The 12995-nt window shown below is 38.2% G+C and overlaps 1 protein-coding gene across 1 annotated transcript in view; it reads right to left on the bottom strand.

Annotated features, from left to right (window-relative positions):
- The window catches only part of LOC122549951 (dynein axonemal heavy chain 5), a 366961-nt gene that overhangs the window by 152649 nt on the left and 201317 nt on the right, over nucleotides 1-12995 (bottom strand). The window contains exons 50-53 of the mRNA XM_043690232.2: nucleotides 10505-10672; nucleotides 4359-4565; nucleotides 3722-4051; nucleotides 2053-2259 (exon numbers count right to left, since the gene is read on the bottom strand). Coding sequence (XP_043546167.2) covers nucleotides 2053-2259; nucleotides 3722-4051; nucleotides 4359-4565; nucleotides 10505-10672 — 912 coding nt within the window. The remainder of the gene's footprint in view (nucleotides 1-2052; nucleotides 2260-3721; nucleotides 4052-4358; nucleotides 4566-10504; nucleotides 10673-12995) is intronic.

Raw genomic sequence — 12995 nt, 5'->3', positions numbered from 1 at the left:
CTCAGCTAAAATCAAAGTGAAAGATTCAACCAAAACATCTCATTCAAATGTTCTGTTAATCTGAAATGTTTGGAGAGACATAAATGACATTAATTCCAATTTGGAACTGAAGACTGTGAAGATATATTTCCATGTTAAGCCCAATAATAAGACAATGCACCAAATTGTCTCACATTACACTGCTGTAATGTACTCATCAATCTTTTACCTTAACAAAAAATTATACTGAATATTAAATATCAATTGTTATGCTTCACTAAAGTATTGTACTATTCCATCATTCCCAGAGCTGTCACAAAAATAAAGATTTTAAGAAGTATGCAAATTTCCCCAATTTATCTGTCTTTTAGACCCAAGTTGTCAGAGGAACAGAGAAGGCTTCCAGACTTAACAAAAATTACTCTTTCTTACAAGTAATTGGCGTAGATAAACAGTAATGAACCATCAGCATATAACTCCACTGGTTAAAACCCTAATCGCTTTATAAACTCCCCAATTCAAATGCAGAGAGAAAAAAAAACATAGATGTTGTGGATGGAGAAAAAAAGAATTGGGAAAATCATTTCATTTGTCTCTGTTCACACAACATGCTTGTGGTGCATGTACGGGATGAACTGCCAGAGGAAGTGATGGAGGCTGGTACAATTAGAGCATTTAAAAGTCATGTGGATGGGTATATGAATAGGAAGAGTTTAGAGCAGGGGTGGGCAATTAATTCTTCCAAGGAGCCACATGTGTTGGAGGGCGGAACCAACAATAAGTTGAACATAATTCTGCTCAGTATTAATTTTCTCCCATTGTAAAAAGTACTAAATTATATAATTTTGCACTGAAACTTATAATCAAAAGAATAAGGATATTCTGTTACAATAAAGATATGAAATTGTGGAGTTGGTCAAATATAGAAGAAATAAACAGTATAAACAATAATTTCAGTATTTCATTTTATTTTTAATATGTTAATCTCACAAATCAATAATGAAAAGTTGTTTCATTATTGTTCAGTATTACAAACAACAAACAACTCTATACAAAAAGCAATAAATGCCACACAAATTCCCAGCTCAGCGAACAGAACCACCACAACAATAAGCACCCGAGCTACAAATCTTCTCCCAAACCTTGAGGACTTATACACTTAACGGTAAGGGCCTGGGGAGTGTGGGTGAACAGAAAGACTTTGGAGTGCAGGTTCATAGTTCCTTGAAAGGGGAGTCGCAGGTAGATAGGATAATGAAGACGACATTTGGTATGCTTTCCTTTATTGGTTAGAGCATTGAGTACAGGAGTTGGGAGATCATGTTGCAGCTGTACAGGACATTGGTTAGGTCACTTTTGGAATATTGTGCACAATTCTGGTCTCCCTCCTATTGAAGGATGTTGTGAAACTTGAAAGGGATCAGAAAAGATTTACAAAGATGTTGCTAGGGTTGGCGGATTTGAGCTACAGGGAGAGGCTGAATAGTTGGGGCTGTTTTCCGTGGAGCATCGGAGGCTGAGTGGTGACCTTATAAAGGTTTATAAAATCATGAGGGGCATGGATAGGGTAAATAGACAAGGTCTTTTTCCTGGTGGTCCAGAACTAGAGGGCATAGGTTTAGGGTGAGTGGGGAAAAATTTAAAAGGGACCAAAGGGGGGAACGTTAAGACACAGGGGGTGGTGCATGTATGGAATGAGCTGCAAGAGGAAGTGGGGGAGGCTGGTACAATTAGCATTTAAAAGGCATCTGAATGGACATATGAATAGGAAGGTTTTAGAGTGATATGGAGAAAGTGAGGACTGCAGATGCTGGAGATCAGAGTTGGAGAATGCTGGAAGTCCTGATGAAGAGTTTATGCTCAAAACATTGATTCTCCTGCTCCTTGGATGCTGCCTGACTGGCTGTGCTTTTCCAGCATCACACTCTCTGACTTTAGAGGGATAAGGGCCAAGCACTGGCAAGTGGGACCAAAGGGTTTGTTTCCGTGCTGTACATCTCTATGACTCTATGAACCACCTAATCTCTTCAAAAGCCCTTTTACAGCAGAAGAGAAGAAAAAGTATTGCCAAACCTTTTTCACTATATTCTCAAACCAGTCCTTGTCCTGCTTGTTGGTAAATCTATCTGCAATAACACGAGTGCATTCATGATGAAACAGCGACACCAGCACATCAGGAGACTGGCAAATTTCAGATGTAACAGTTAGGATTCCCTGCCAAATACGACTAAGATCACGGAGGTTGAAAATATAATGGAATTTGGCCGGAGTGGGCAACATCTGCAAAACAATATTTGAAACAGATTAATTTAAAAGATGATAGGAATGTGTAAATGCACAATGAAAGCAATGAACCCTCAAATCTGCTTCATCATTGGAGAGCTACTATTTCACGAGTCATCTTTGGCATTCTTTTCAACTGGTCATTAAATATCTATTCCTCATGGTGAATTTTCAATATGCTATACCTCTTCGAGAGGTTTTAAAATATTGCCTTCCTATTTATGTCACTCACAAAATGAATGAATGAGACTCAGAGAGTTATCTTGATTAGAATTTGTACTGGTGCCAGAAATAGCAGAAACCTAGCACACTGACAAGGCAAATTTGAAAATCACAGACACAATATGCCCTAGGGACCACTGAAGTACCCTGCTGCCAACACAGACTTAGAAAATCATTACAAAAATTGCAAGGCCATGTTCCCATGTCATCAATTTGGCTGCATACCCCTCCACCCAGAGAATTTAAAATAGGACATGATTTCACCAAGGTCACACCAGTCTCCCAAATTATGGAAGGTAAGTGGACAGGGGAATCAACAGCCCACCAGCGATTGTGAAATAAATAAAATTAATAAATTTAGCTTGTTAATGACCCGTTCACCTGCAATTTTTCACTGCTTGCTCCATTTCTCAGGCATCAGATGTTAAATGGTTTTGGAGATTTTTAGTACAGATGCTCAGGGGACACAGAGGTGGAAGCCACCACAATCAGGCTCGAGTATAGCAGCAAATTCTACTGGGGAAAGTGGCAGCATCTTTTTTTTTAACTGAAGCTTTTAATGAAAAATAACAAGATTCAGAGGGTAAGAGGTCTTTAAATTTGTAGCTGCAGCTGACTTGCTAATTCTGACATAAACCCACTCTGCAGCATGACATATCAGCCTGGCCTCCTTAGGTTTACAAGCCTCCCTTCAAACCACTAACTGGCTACTCTTACACTGAGCTGTCATTAATTGGCCATTTGCACTTAAATGGATAGGCTGATGTAGCTGAGGTAGGAGTGAGTCGACCACTTACTTTCCATTCTGTCTCCTTCACCCCACCAGAAAATGTAAAATCCAGCCATGGTCTACATTCCCGTCTCCACACTTTTGTTCATTTTTAAATCACCCTTGATCCTATGCTCTGGAATTCCCTCCATAAAATTCTCTGCCTTTCTCCACATTCAAAAATAAATCTTCATAAACTGCCTCTTGACCAAGTTTTCTATGCCTTTTCAAATCTTTCCCCAACTCAGTTAGCACAATTTTCCTTGCACTTATTGTATTTGCAAAGCATTTTAAAATATTCATTTTTTGTTAAAGACACAATGTAAATTCTCTCTTAGGTAATTCCATTCCTATTGCTCTTCTCTTTGTGCTCCATTTTTTTCTTCTATTTCTCAGCCTTAACCAACTGAGTTCCTCTGCATGTGTACTATCCTACACGGTAGTCCATGATGTTAGCATTTAACATACCTTCAGCTTGACAGCCTGCCAAAGTTTGCGTGTGGTTGGTACTAAAGCTGAGGCCAGTTTGCAAATCTCAACAGGGAAGCCACGTTGCTCACAAAAATAGCCGCTTGCAATAGTTCTGAATATTTTATCAATGGATGCATTCGATGGTAGTGCACAGTTATAAACTGTGAACTGTCTTTTAAGCCGTTGAGGAATGTCATTTCTGCCACCACCAGGATGAATCATAGCAGCAACAAATTGTACATCAACAATGTTGGTGAACTCTCCAGGTTTTTCAAGATTGTAGAAACCCTTCTGTTCCATTAGCTGTCGGACAATCTCATTGGTTATCTGTTTAATGAATAGAGAGTTAACTTAGGCACGTTTTGTGCAATGTGCTGAGAAGGATGTCTTTGCAAAACCTTTTGCTTACTTAAACTTTAAAGAAAAACAGTAAGAATCCAATAATATTTGCAAATGAATGTACTAGTCACTCATTTTAAGCAGACAAGACTAGTCAGACCAGTATGTCGCATTCACCAGTTTTACTGGTTTTTACTTCTGGAACGTTAGTTTTTTAAAAATTATATCAAAATGTGCACAAAAGAAATTTAGTTAATTCAAATTTTTCACGGTCTTATCTAAAGAACAGATTTACCTGATCACCCCATTCATTGATCACTGGCATATTAATATCATCAACAAACACGGTCATTTTTTTGCCACTAGGTGGACCATAGGTTGTACCCATTCGTTTATCTACGTAACTTTCGATGCTCCGTTGGAACATATTTGGCAGTGTGGCAGAGGAGAAGTTCAAACTCTTAGTTGCATGGACTTCAGGATCATACTTGCTCATGTAGCCCTGCAATTTAATGTGCAATATCCATGTTGATACCTCAGATACAATTCAGAAACATAAGAATCATTGAAGTAAATTATAAATTATAACACAGGTCGTAAATGATAACACAAATTCTCTTGGGCTATCTAAATGTGTAGTGAAATTGAATTGTAAAAGGACCACTTATCTTGTTGAAAAGATTGAGGAAGCAAGTGTTGATGTTTATTATACTAGTTATGTTATGTTTAAGATTTTTTTGAATAATTTAAATACCAAATCATAAACTGTAGAACCTCCGTTATTCCTAACTTGACAATCCATTAGGTATTTTTCAATTGTAGTCACAATTGTAACACAAAAAAAAATCAACTGATATAACACCTTTCACAACTCCAGAATGTTCTAAATTGCCTTGCAGTTAAATAAGCACTTTCCAAGTAAACTCACTGCTGAAATGTAAGCAACATGGTAGCTAATTGCACAAGGCACCTGAAACTGGGGTAAAATCTCAATAACCTTGAGTCGTGCAATGTCAATACAGGGATAAATGTTCATCAGAATACCAGTATTGTTTGCTATTCTTTGAAATAGGATAATTTAAATCAATTTGGAAATCAAAGTGGGGTGGGTCCTCGATTTCATATCTGATCCAAATATATTACAGAGCTGAAATAATAGCCTGGATTTAATGTTCAATTCCCTAAAATGGGAAGCTGAAGATGACGCAACAGTAAATTTAAGGTCTATCAAACAAGAGTGAGATCAGTAACCAAATTAACTGCTTTAGTGCTGTTGCTTGAGGATCAGATGATACCCAGTAAGATTACCAGGAGAGCAAAAACAGAAATTGTTGGAAAAGCTCAGCAGATCTGCAGCATCTGTGGAGTGAAATCAAAGTTAACATTTCAGGCCCGTTGATCCTTCCTGAGAACTGATGGTAGCTAGGAAAACATCAGTTTTAATGCAGAAGATAGGATGCAAGGAGGAGTAAGGAGTAAATGATAGGTGGGGATAGAGCTCAAAGAGAGACAAGAACAGTTGGATAGACAAAAGAGGGGATAACTGGCTAGGAGGGCAAATAGCTGTTATAGGAGACTGTTAGTGGCTAACAACGGATTATGTGTCATAGCAAATTGAGTGATAACAAGGCCTGGTGTTTGGGGTGGGTTCTAGGACATAAAATAATTCAAACCCTAAAGTTATGACACTCAATATTGAGTTCAGGTGAACACCGTTGCTCTTCTTTGAATATTGCCATATGCTGCCATTTGCATACAGCAGAGAGATTAACTTTGACCTTAGAATATTGTCTCATATGAAAGATCCATTTTCTGACAGTGCAGTACTGTGTGAAAACAGAGATAATATGTTCAAGTCTTCAGGCAGCTTCAATTCACAATTTTCAGGGCTTAGTACAAAGCCAAGGTTGACACCTGATTCCAAAAACTAAGCGCATGGCCAAACCTGGACAGTGAATCAATCTTCTCAGAGAACTATCTGCTAATGACTGACAATCTGAAGAAAGGGAAATTTCGTGTCTTGATTTTCTTTTCCAACTTCTTTTATTCCTTAGCCAGAAAGACAAAGCAGACCTGAAGTGCACTCTATGCTACATGAATTGAGCTACCAGGTTTTCAGATTTATGATTATTAGTTGAATCCAGATTGTTTAATGCAGCTGGAGAAACAGTTACAGTTTAATATTAAGGTTAATGATCTATTCAATGGCTTCAGTGTGAACAGTTAAAGTGCCAACAGGAATGGATCTCTCTGGGAGATGCTAGTTCTTGGTTGGGCACAATCATGATTTGAGCAGTTCTTCCTGTACCACGTAGACACCTCTTCCCTGGTTTGTTGCCATGAAGTTGAGGGTTGTCTTGACTTTCCAGGGATGATTGAAAGGCAAGACTTGACTCAGTTACCAGATTACTATTGGTAATATTTGCAGTCAACCATTAGGTGCACTATCAGGGTCTGTATAATGTCCTAAGATTGTAGGGCATCGAATGTGATCCAGTATAGGCTCTGAGATTGCAGACACATGCATTGGAAAAGTCCTATGTCAGTGGGAGTGTTTCATTGGGTGCCAGCTGGTGGTGTTCTTCAAGGACAATGATTTTGTCGAGATTGTAACAAGGTCGGCCATGTGGACATCATAGAATATGAATTTCCTGATTGGGGCTGTTAATGTGATTCAATCAGGGAGCCCTGGCTGACATGATATAAACAGACATGTCACATATTCTGCTCACACTGAGACGTGCTCTGGGAGAGCTTTCCATATATAAATAAAGGGAGACTTGATGATAGGAAACCAGTCTCCATAGAGTTATTTCAGATTTAACCATGACATCAAAATTTCAATGTATCCTAAACCAAGGAGCCATTCAAGTTGTGTTCGGCTTAACATTCCATTAGTAATCCATGCACCCTTCCAGATGTTGCTGTTTACCACATTTGTGAAAGATGTGGTGGTTCCTGAACCAAATTGAGCATCAGTAATCTATTATTGGCTGGATCAACAGGTGGTATTTCAGAGGGTCACAGAATGCTTGATAGGCCAAATGGCCTCTTTCTGCACTGTAAGGATTCTATGATTCGATTCTGTGATTCTAGACCGGGGGAGAGAAGCAGTGGGTAGTCTGTTGGCCCTGCTGGTAGTGGGTGGCAGACACTAGATTCCACATGAGATTCACTCTCATCATGAACATATTAGCTCCAGTTTACTGGAATGCTGCCAGTAAGACAATGCATGGCCAAGATGATGCCAAGATATTTTACTGTTGCATGATGGGATAGTTGTGAGCAGCAGAACCTATTCCTCAGCCTTTAAATTAGAACAAAATGTTAGTCTTGGCAGCATTTGGATGAAGTTATTTAAAGTAGACTTCCAGATGTTGTACACCTTTAGGTCCATTCCAGCCTCAAATATATTGGTAAGGAAAGAAAACGAAATCAATAATATGTGCTCCACATCATCTTAATAGACCTCAATAGGTCTCCAGGTGTGTGAGATTCATGAAATCAGCAACACTTCAAGCTGTCCAGATATTCACAGAATCAAAGCATATAAAAATAACTGGGAAATGTGCAACGATATAGCTCAAGAATATAAACTGTTGTTATTGTCACACTTGTAAGTATTTTAACACAAGCTCTAAGAGACATTAATGCACATTCCATTATCATAGATTGTTTAAGCACAATTTTAAGTGGATTTTAAAAGTATTTCTTATTAGCCATTTGGTAGCATAAAACCTCAGTATCGCTGAAGAAAGACATAATTTGTCAAAATGTTTGTCTTGGGCTCAAGACAACTTGCAAGAAATATTAATGTGAAGAAAAAAAAACAATATTTATACTGAATGACAGAGGTGTCCTGATTGTATGGTAAATGGTCTCAGATTGGTTAAGCAATTGTCATGGAGAATGCACTGGATAATGATGACTGGTAATTAACATCCAAACTTTGTTCAAATTTTAAACAAGGCAGGATGACTATAATTGGTCAAGCCATTCCCCTGCTAAATGAACAAGAGAGTGACTGTTACCTGTTGTATTGATTTGAAACAGGCACAGTGTATATACTGTTTATAAACTGTGTCCATTGCAAAGAACAAGGCCCTAGGTATTAATGTATGTAGCTTCCAGTATATACAAGCATGTCCCACCTCAAGACCAATAAACAATCTTAACATGGCGAGTCAGCATACTTCTTTGCATATTCAATGTTATTTGGTAGTAGTTGTACAATCGTGAAATCTCACCGCATGTTGGACACTATGTTTGAGCTTTGCAAGCACGAGCTGATATGTACAGTCAGGTGCTTGGTTGCTGCAAATGGCCAATGGGATAAGCTGTTTGATATGTTCCATCATTTTACCTGATTCATCCCAACACTAAAATTCATCTACCACATTATTCATTTGTACAATTAGTACAATATCTTTTTGGCTTGACGACAGAATTCTGAGTGGCAAATAGTCAAACTGTTACTGAATTATAGCAGCATGAAACAACTAGCTTCTCCTATTCCTTGAGGTAATTTCTGAGTTAATCTGAGAGAGACTGTACACTTTTCAGGACCATCAGTAACAGCATTAAGACAGTTCATGAGTTTGTATGATATACAGTGAGAAGCCCTATCATCTCAAATAGCATAAATGTTGTTTTCCCTTCATATTAATATTTTTGTGTATGGTTCCAACTGATGGTAAAATTGGGCAAGTCAAATCTCAGTGTGAAACCTAGCTTGATGGATTATATGTTTTATTTTTGTAATTTTGATTACCATGGTGGTAAATCACTTTACATAGTCACATGAGTCTGCCAACATACTTATAATAAAAGAGCATAAGTTTATTACATGGAAAAAAACAAGCTGTATATACATATGACAATTATGATAATCTTATCAAAAAGCAAATAGAAAGATTGAACCTTTTTTTTTACACATAATGTCCTTGACAGACACTCTATCCCAGTGGTACATCTCTCCTATTTTCATTCTTTACTTTTTTAAACAACTAATAAAATTCAAGCATTTATTTTTGGTGACTCCCTGCACATTCATCAGATGTGAGACCCCTGTAGCACAAATTTGGAAGCTAACTTATTGATTTTTCTCATTGAACTGGAAGAAAAGACCAAGGCTTTTTTCTAGCCCTGCCTACTTGGCCTGCTAAAACAGCTTAAGACTTCTTTCCAGCTCAGATGGCCTAGAAACTGCCAAAAATAAACTTTTGCTGGTGTGGAGCTATTCTTCTGAATTAAAATTGCTTCTGGCCTCTGGCCTCTCTTCCTTTATATCATAAAAGCTCAATTATCTCACTTGGTGGCTTTATTAATTATTTGCTTAAGTCACAAAACTCCTTCGAAAAACTTTTGACACATGTTAAAAAAAATGAGATTTTATTCTTAATTTAAAGATGTCATCTTCACATAACTTAAAGCCAAAAACTGATTTATTTCTATTATAAATCTTCATCACACTTGTATCTTGATGAATGTAAGACAAATAGCTTCAACAAAATGTGTCTTTTTTGTAGCAATATCTCTCATTAGTTACATTAGAATCATAGAATTTCATACAGTGTGGAAGCAGGCCATTCAGCCCATCGAGTCCACACTGACCCTCCGAATCACCCCCCGCCCACCTTATCACTTTTAACCTGCAATGCCCCTGGCTACTCCACCCAACCTACACATCCCTGGACAGTAAGGGCATTTTAGCATGGCCAATTCATCTAACTTGCACATCTTTGGACTGTGGGAGGAAACCCAAGCACCCAGAGGAAACCCATACAGACACAGGGAGAATGTGCAAACTCCACAGAGACAGTCGCCTGAGGATGGAATCAAATGCAGGCTCCTGGCAAGGTGATGCCACCATGCTATCCATCATTCCATTAGTTCATTGCCATTCTCATTGAGTTAAAAAAGCTTTTTCATTTTCAACTCTTATACTACTTTTATTGATCAACTATTCCTAAAGTTTTGCCAACTATAATTTTGCATGCTTTCATGCTATGTTTGAAGGTGCCTTGCGATGTTTTATTATAATAGTGATGATCTCATGGATCATTAATCCAAAGACCCAAGTAATCTGCTAAGAACTTCAGTTCAAATCCCACCAGGCCAGATGATGGAATTTGAACTAAATTAAACTCTGGAATTAAGAGTCTAATGATGACCAGGAACATATTGCTGATTGTCAGGGGAAAGAAATTGGTTCACTAATGTCCTTTAGGAAAGGAGATCTGCCATCCTTACCCGGTCTGTCCAACATGTGACCCAGACCAACAGCAATATGTTTGACTGTTAACTGCCTTCTGGGCAATCAGAGATGGACAATAATTGCTGGCTTAGTCAGTAATGACTACATCCTTTAAGTGAATTCAAAGAAGTGACAATATAGATATAAATTGTTGCTGCTGTGCTTAATCATATCTGAAACCATACCTTGATCATAACTGTCTTGGCTGTTCCCTGTTCACCAATGAGCAACACAGCTTTTTCTTGTTTCATGACGGTATGCATTAGAAAATCTGTGCGGACATTGTCAACATTTGGTACGAGGATTGATGAATAAGCTGGCACAGAGTCAGGTGGGTAAATATATTCAGGTACCTGAAATTGCAAACACGCATTTCTCCTCTTTAACTTAATTGAAAATATTCAATTATCTTTTGTCTCATTTACAATGCAACAATAATATCTTTCAGCTCTGCTCTGAATTTGCTCTTGGGAAAAAAATAATTGGCAGGCCTGCATGAAGCTAAATCACCCCAGATTTGGAATAACTACATTAAAAACTTGAAATAGCTACAAAGCTTTGCAGAGCTCAGAACCTGAGCAAACTGGAATCCCTGAGCACATTATGTTTCAGTAGGTGACTACAGTCCAGGAGGAGCTAGGAAGAGGTGCACTGAACATTAAGTGATCGTTTCCATGATTGTCATAGATCTTACCTCTCTGGAGATCTTCCCTCTATGGCCCTAGCTATACCTACCTTTTCATCTGTTATCATGAACATTATTTATTCAGGATCTTCTCAGTTCTTTACTTCACATGTTCTTTTCAGCAAATTTCTGATTATTTTAGTGTGGTCACTATCAAATGAAAAGCTTAGTAATTTCTCTTCCAATTTCCGTCCTTCTATTTGTTTCACATGATCCCTACTCTTCCTCAGCCTCTCAGTCAACTTTTCTGAGTGTAGAAATAGACCGATATCTGATATCTTTATCCAAGATCAACATCCACTACAAGTTCAATGGCTATCTTCACTATGTTTCCTCCCAACCCACTTTCCAAAAGGAATATAATTGGTTGTAAAACATTTTGACACATCCATTTGTGAGAAGAGCATTCTATAAATGTAAATCATTTTCTTTATTGCTTGCTTCCTTTTTCTTTCCTTCTTTTATTTCCTTTCATTGCTTTCTTTCCAGTCATCTCCAACATATCCCTCCCTGCCCAGAGACCCTTCTCATGCAAAACTCAAGAGTGCAACACCCTCCATTGTTTGCTTTTTCCTTGCCACCATTCACCCTTTGCAGATCAACTCCATCTTACTCATACTTTATTTAATCAAGTGTAATTTATTCACTGCTCACAAGGCATAAAGAGAGAGCAAAGGCAGATTGGATAACTACTTTGCACAAACCCTCCTCTTAATCTGCAACCCAGGAATTTCTGCTCACCTGTCATTTTAATTCTCATAGCAACATAGTCAGAGGTTACATGACACCCAGGTTTAGTCCAACAAGTTTATTTGAAATCACAAACGTTTGGAACACTGCCCCTGCATCAGGTGAAGTGGACGGTAGCACACAGACACAGAATTTAAATACAGAGAGATAATGTGAGATAATTCCAAGTGAATAAGAATGATGGATTGACACAAAGCTGGTCCTTTTTTGCTAAACACTGTTCCTTTTCTCCAGGATACTGTGTACTTTGGTTTTTTTCAGAGGGGTCATAAAACACTCCAGCTCCGAAATGACTGATTTGGTATAGAGATAAGCGGGTATTGGGGGGCCTTTTTGTTTATACGTAAACAGATGAGACTTTAGGCCAAAGCTTTTATGTTTTGAGAAGTAACCTGTATAAATCAAGGGGGCGTGGCTCGCTCTCTAACTGAGCATTTCAGTTCAGAACTTTAGTTAAGAGTGCAGCAGTGGGCTGTGTGGAAACAGGCTGCTAGATTCTCTCTCTTTCTCCCCTTCTAACTTTGACCTGTAAGCATTTGTTTCATTTTTTGCTCTGTGTTTAAGGCGTTTGTTTATTGGGACTGATATGTGTATTCAGAACAGCATAATTAAGTCAGTTTGGGATAGTCTGAGTTCTGTGGGTATTCTATATTCTGTTCTTTGTGTTTCATTCTGTAATTTTGTGAATAAACTTTTGTCTGTTTTAAAACCTGGTCGTCAACCAAGCTAACTTACTCCAGGTAATTTTCACTACACACTTACCAAAACAAATTGCAAAGTTACAGTCTGGGCAGCCTGCTTAAGGATGTTTTGAGTGGTCTGGCCTCGCCCATAACAGGATACAAATTGTGTGAATGGAGTAAATAATAAATCTTTGCAGGTGATTAAAAGTGTCAAACAGTGTGAGTAAAATGTCTACAGCTGAATAGCAAGCGAAGGGATGACCTGTGACCTGATTAAGATGCTTCTAGCACCGTCATATTTTTGATTTTGTGGAATTACCTCATTGCTTTATACGAGACAGCCTTTACGGGTATCGTCAGCCTGTGCAATTTTTCAGCGGATGACGGAGAACATTTTACAAATCACCATTTATCTAGATGACATGCTAATAACAGGAAAAACCAATAAGGAGCAATTAGAGAACTTGGACATAGTCCTTAGACATTTTCCCCAGGCAGGCATATGCCTTAGAAGGGAAAAATGTATGTTCCAGGTAACCCAAATGACTAACTTGGGCT

Source organism: Chiloscyllium plagiosum, unplaced genomic scaffold (assembly GCF_037043375.1).
Source record: "Chiloscyllium plagiosum isolate Xiang-an unplaced genomic scaffold, Cpla_swu_hap1 HiC_scaffold_5, whole genome shotgun sequence".
NCBI lineage: Eukaryota > Metazoa > Chordata > Chondrichthyes > Orectolobiformes > Hemiscylliidae > Chiloscyllium > Chiloscyllium plagiosum.
This window is presented reverse-complemented; position numbering and strand designations above follow the sequence as displayed.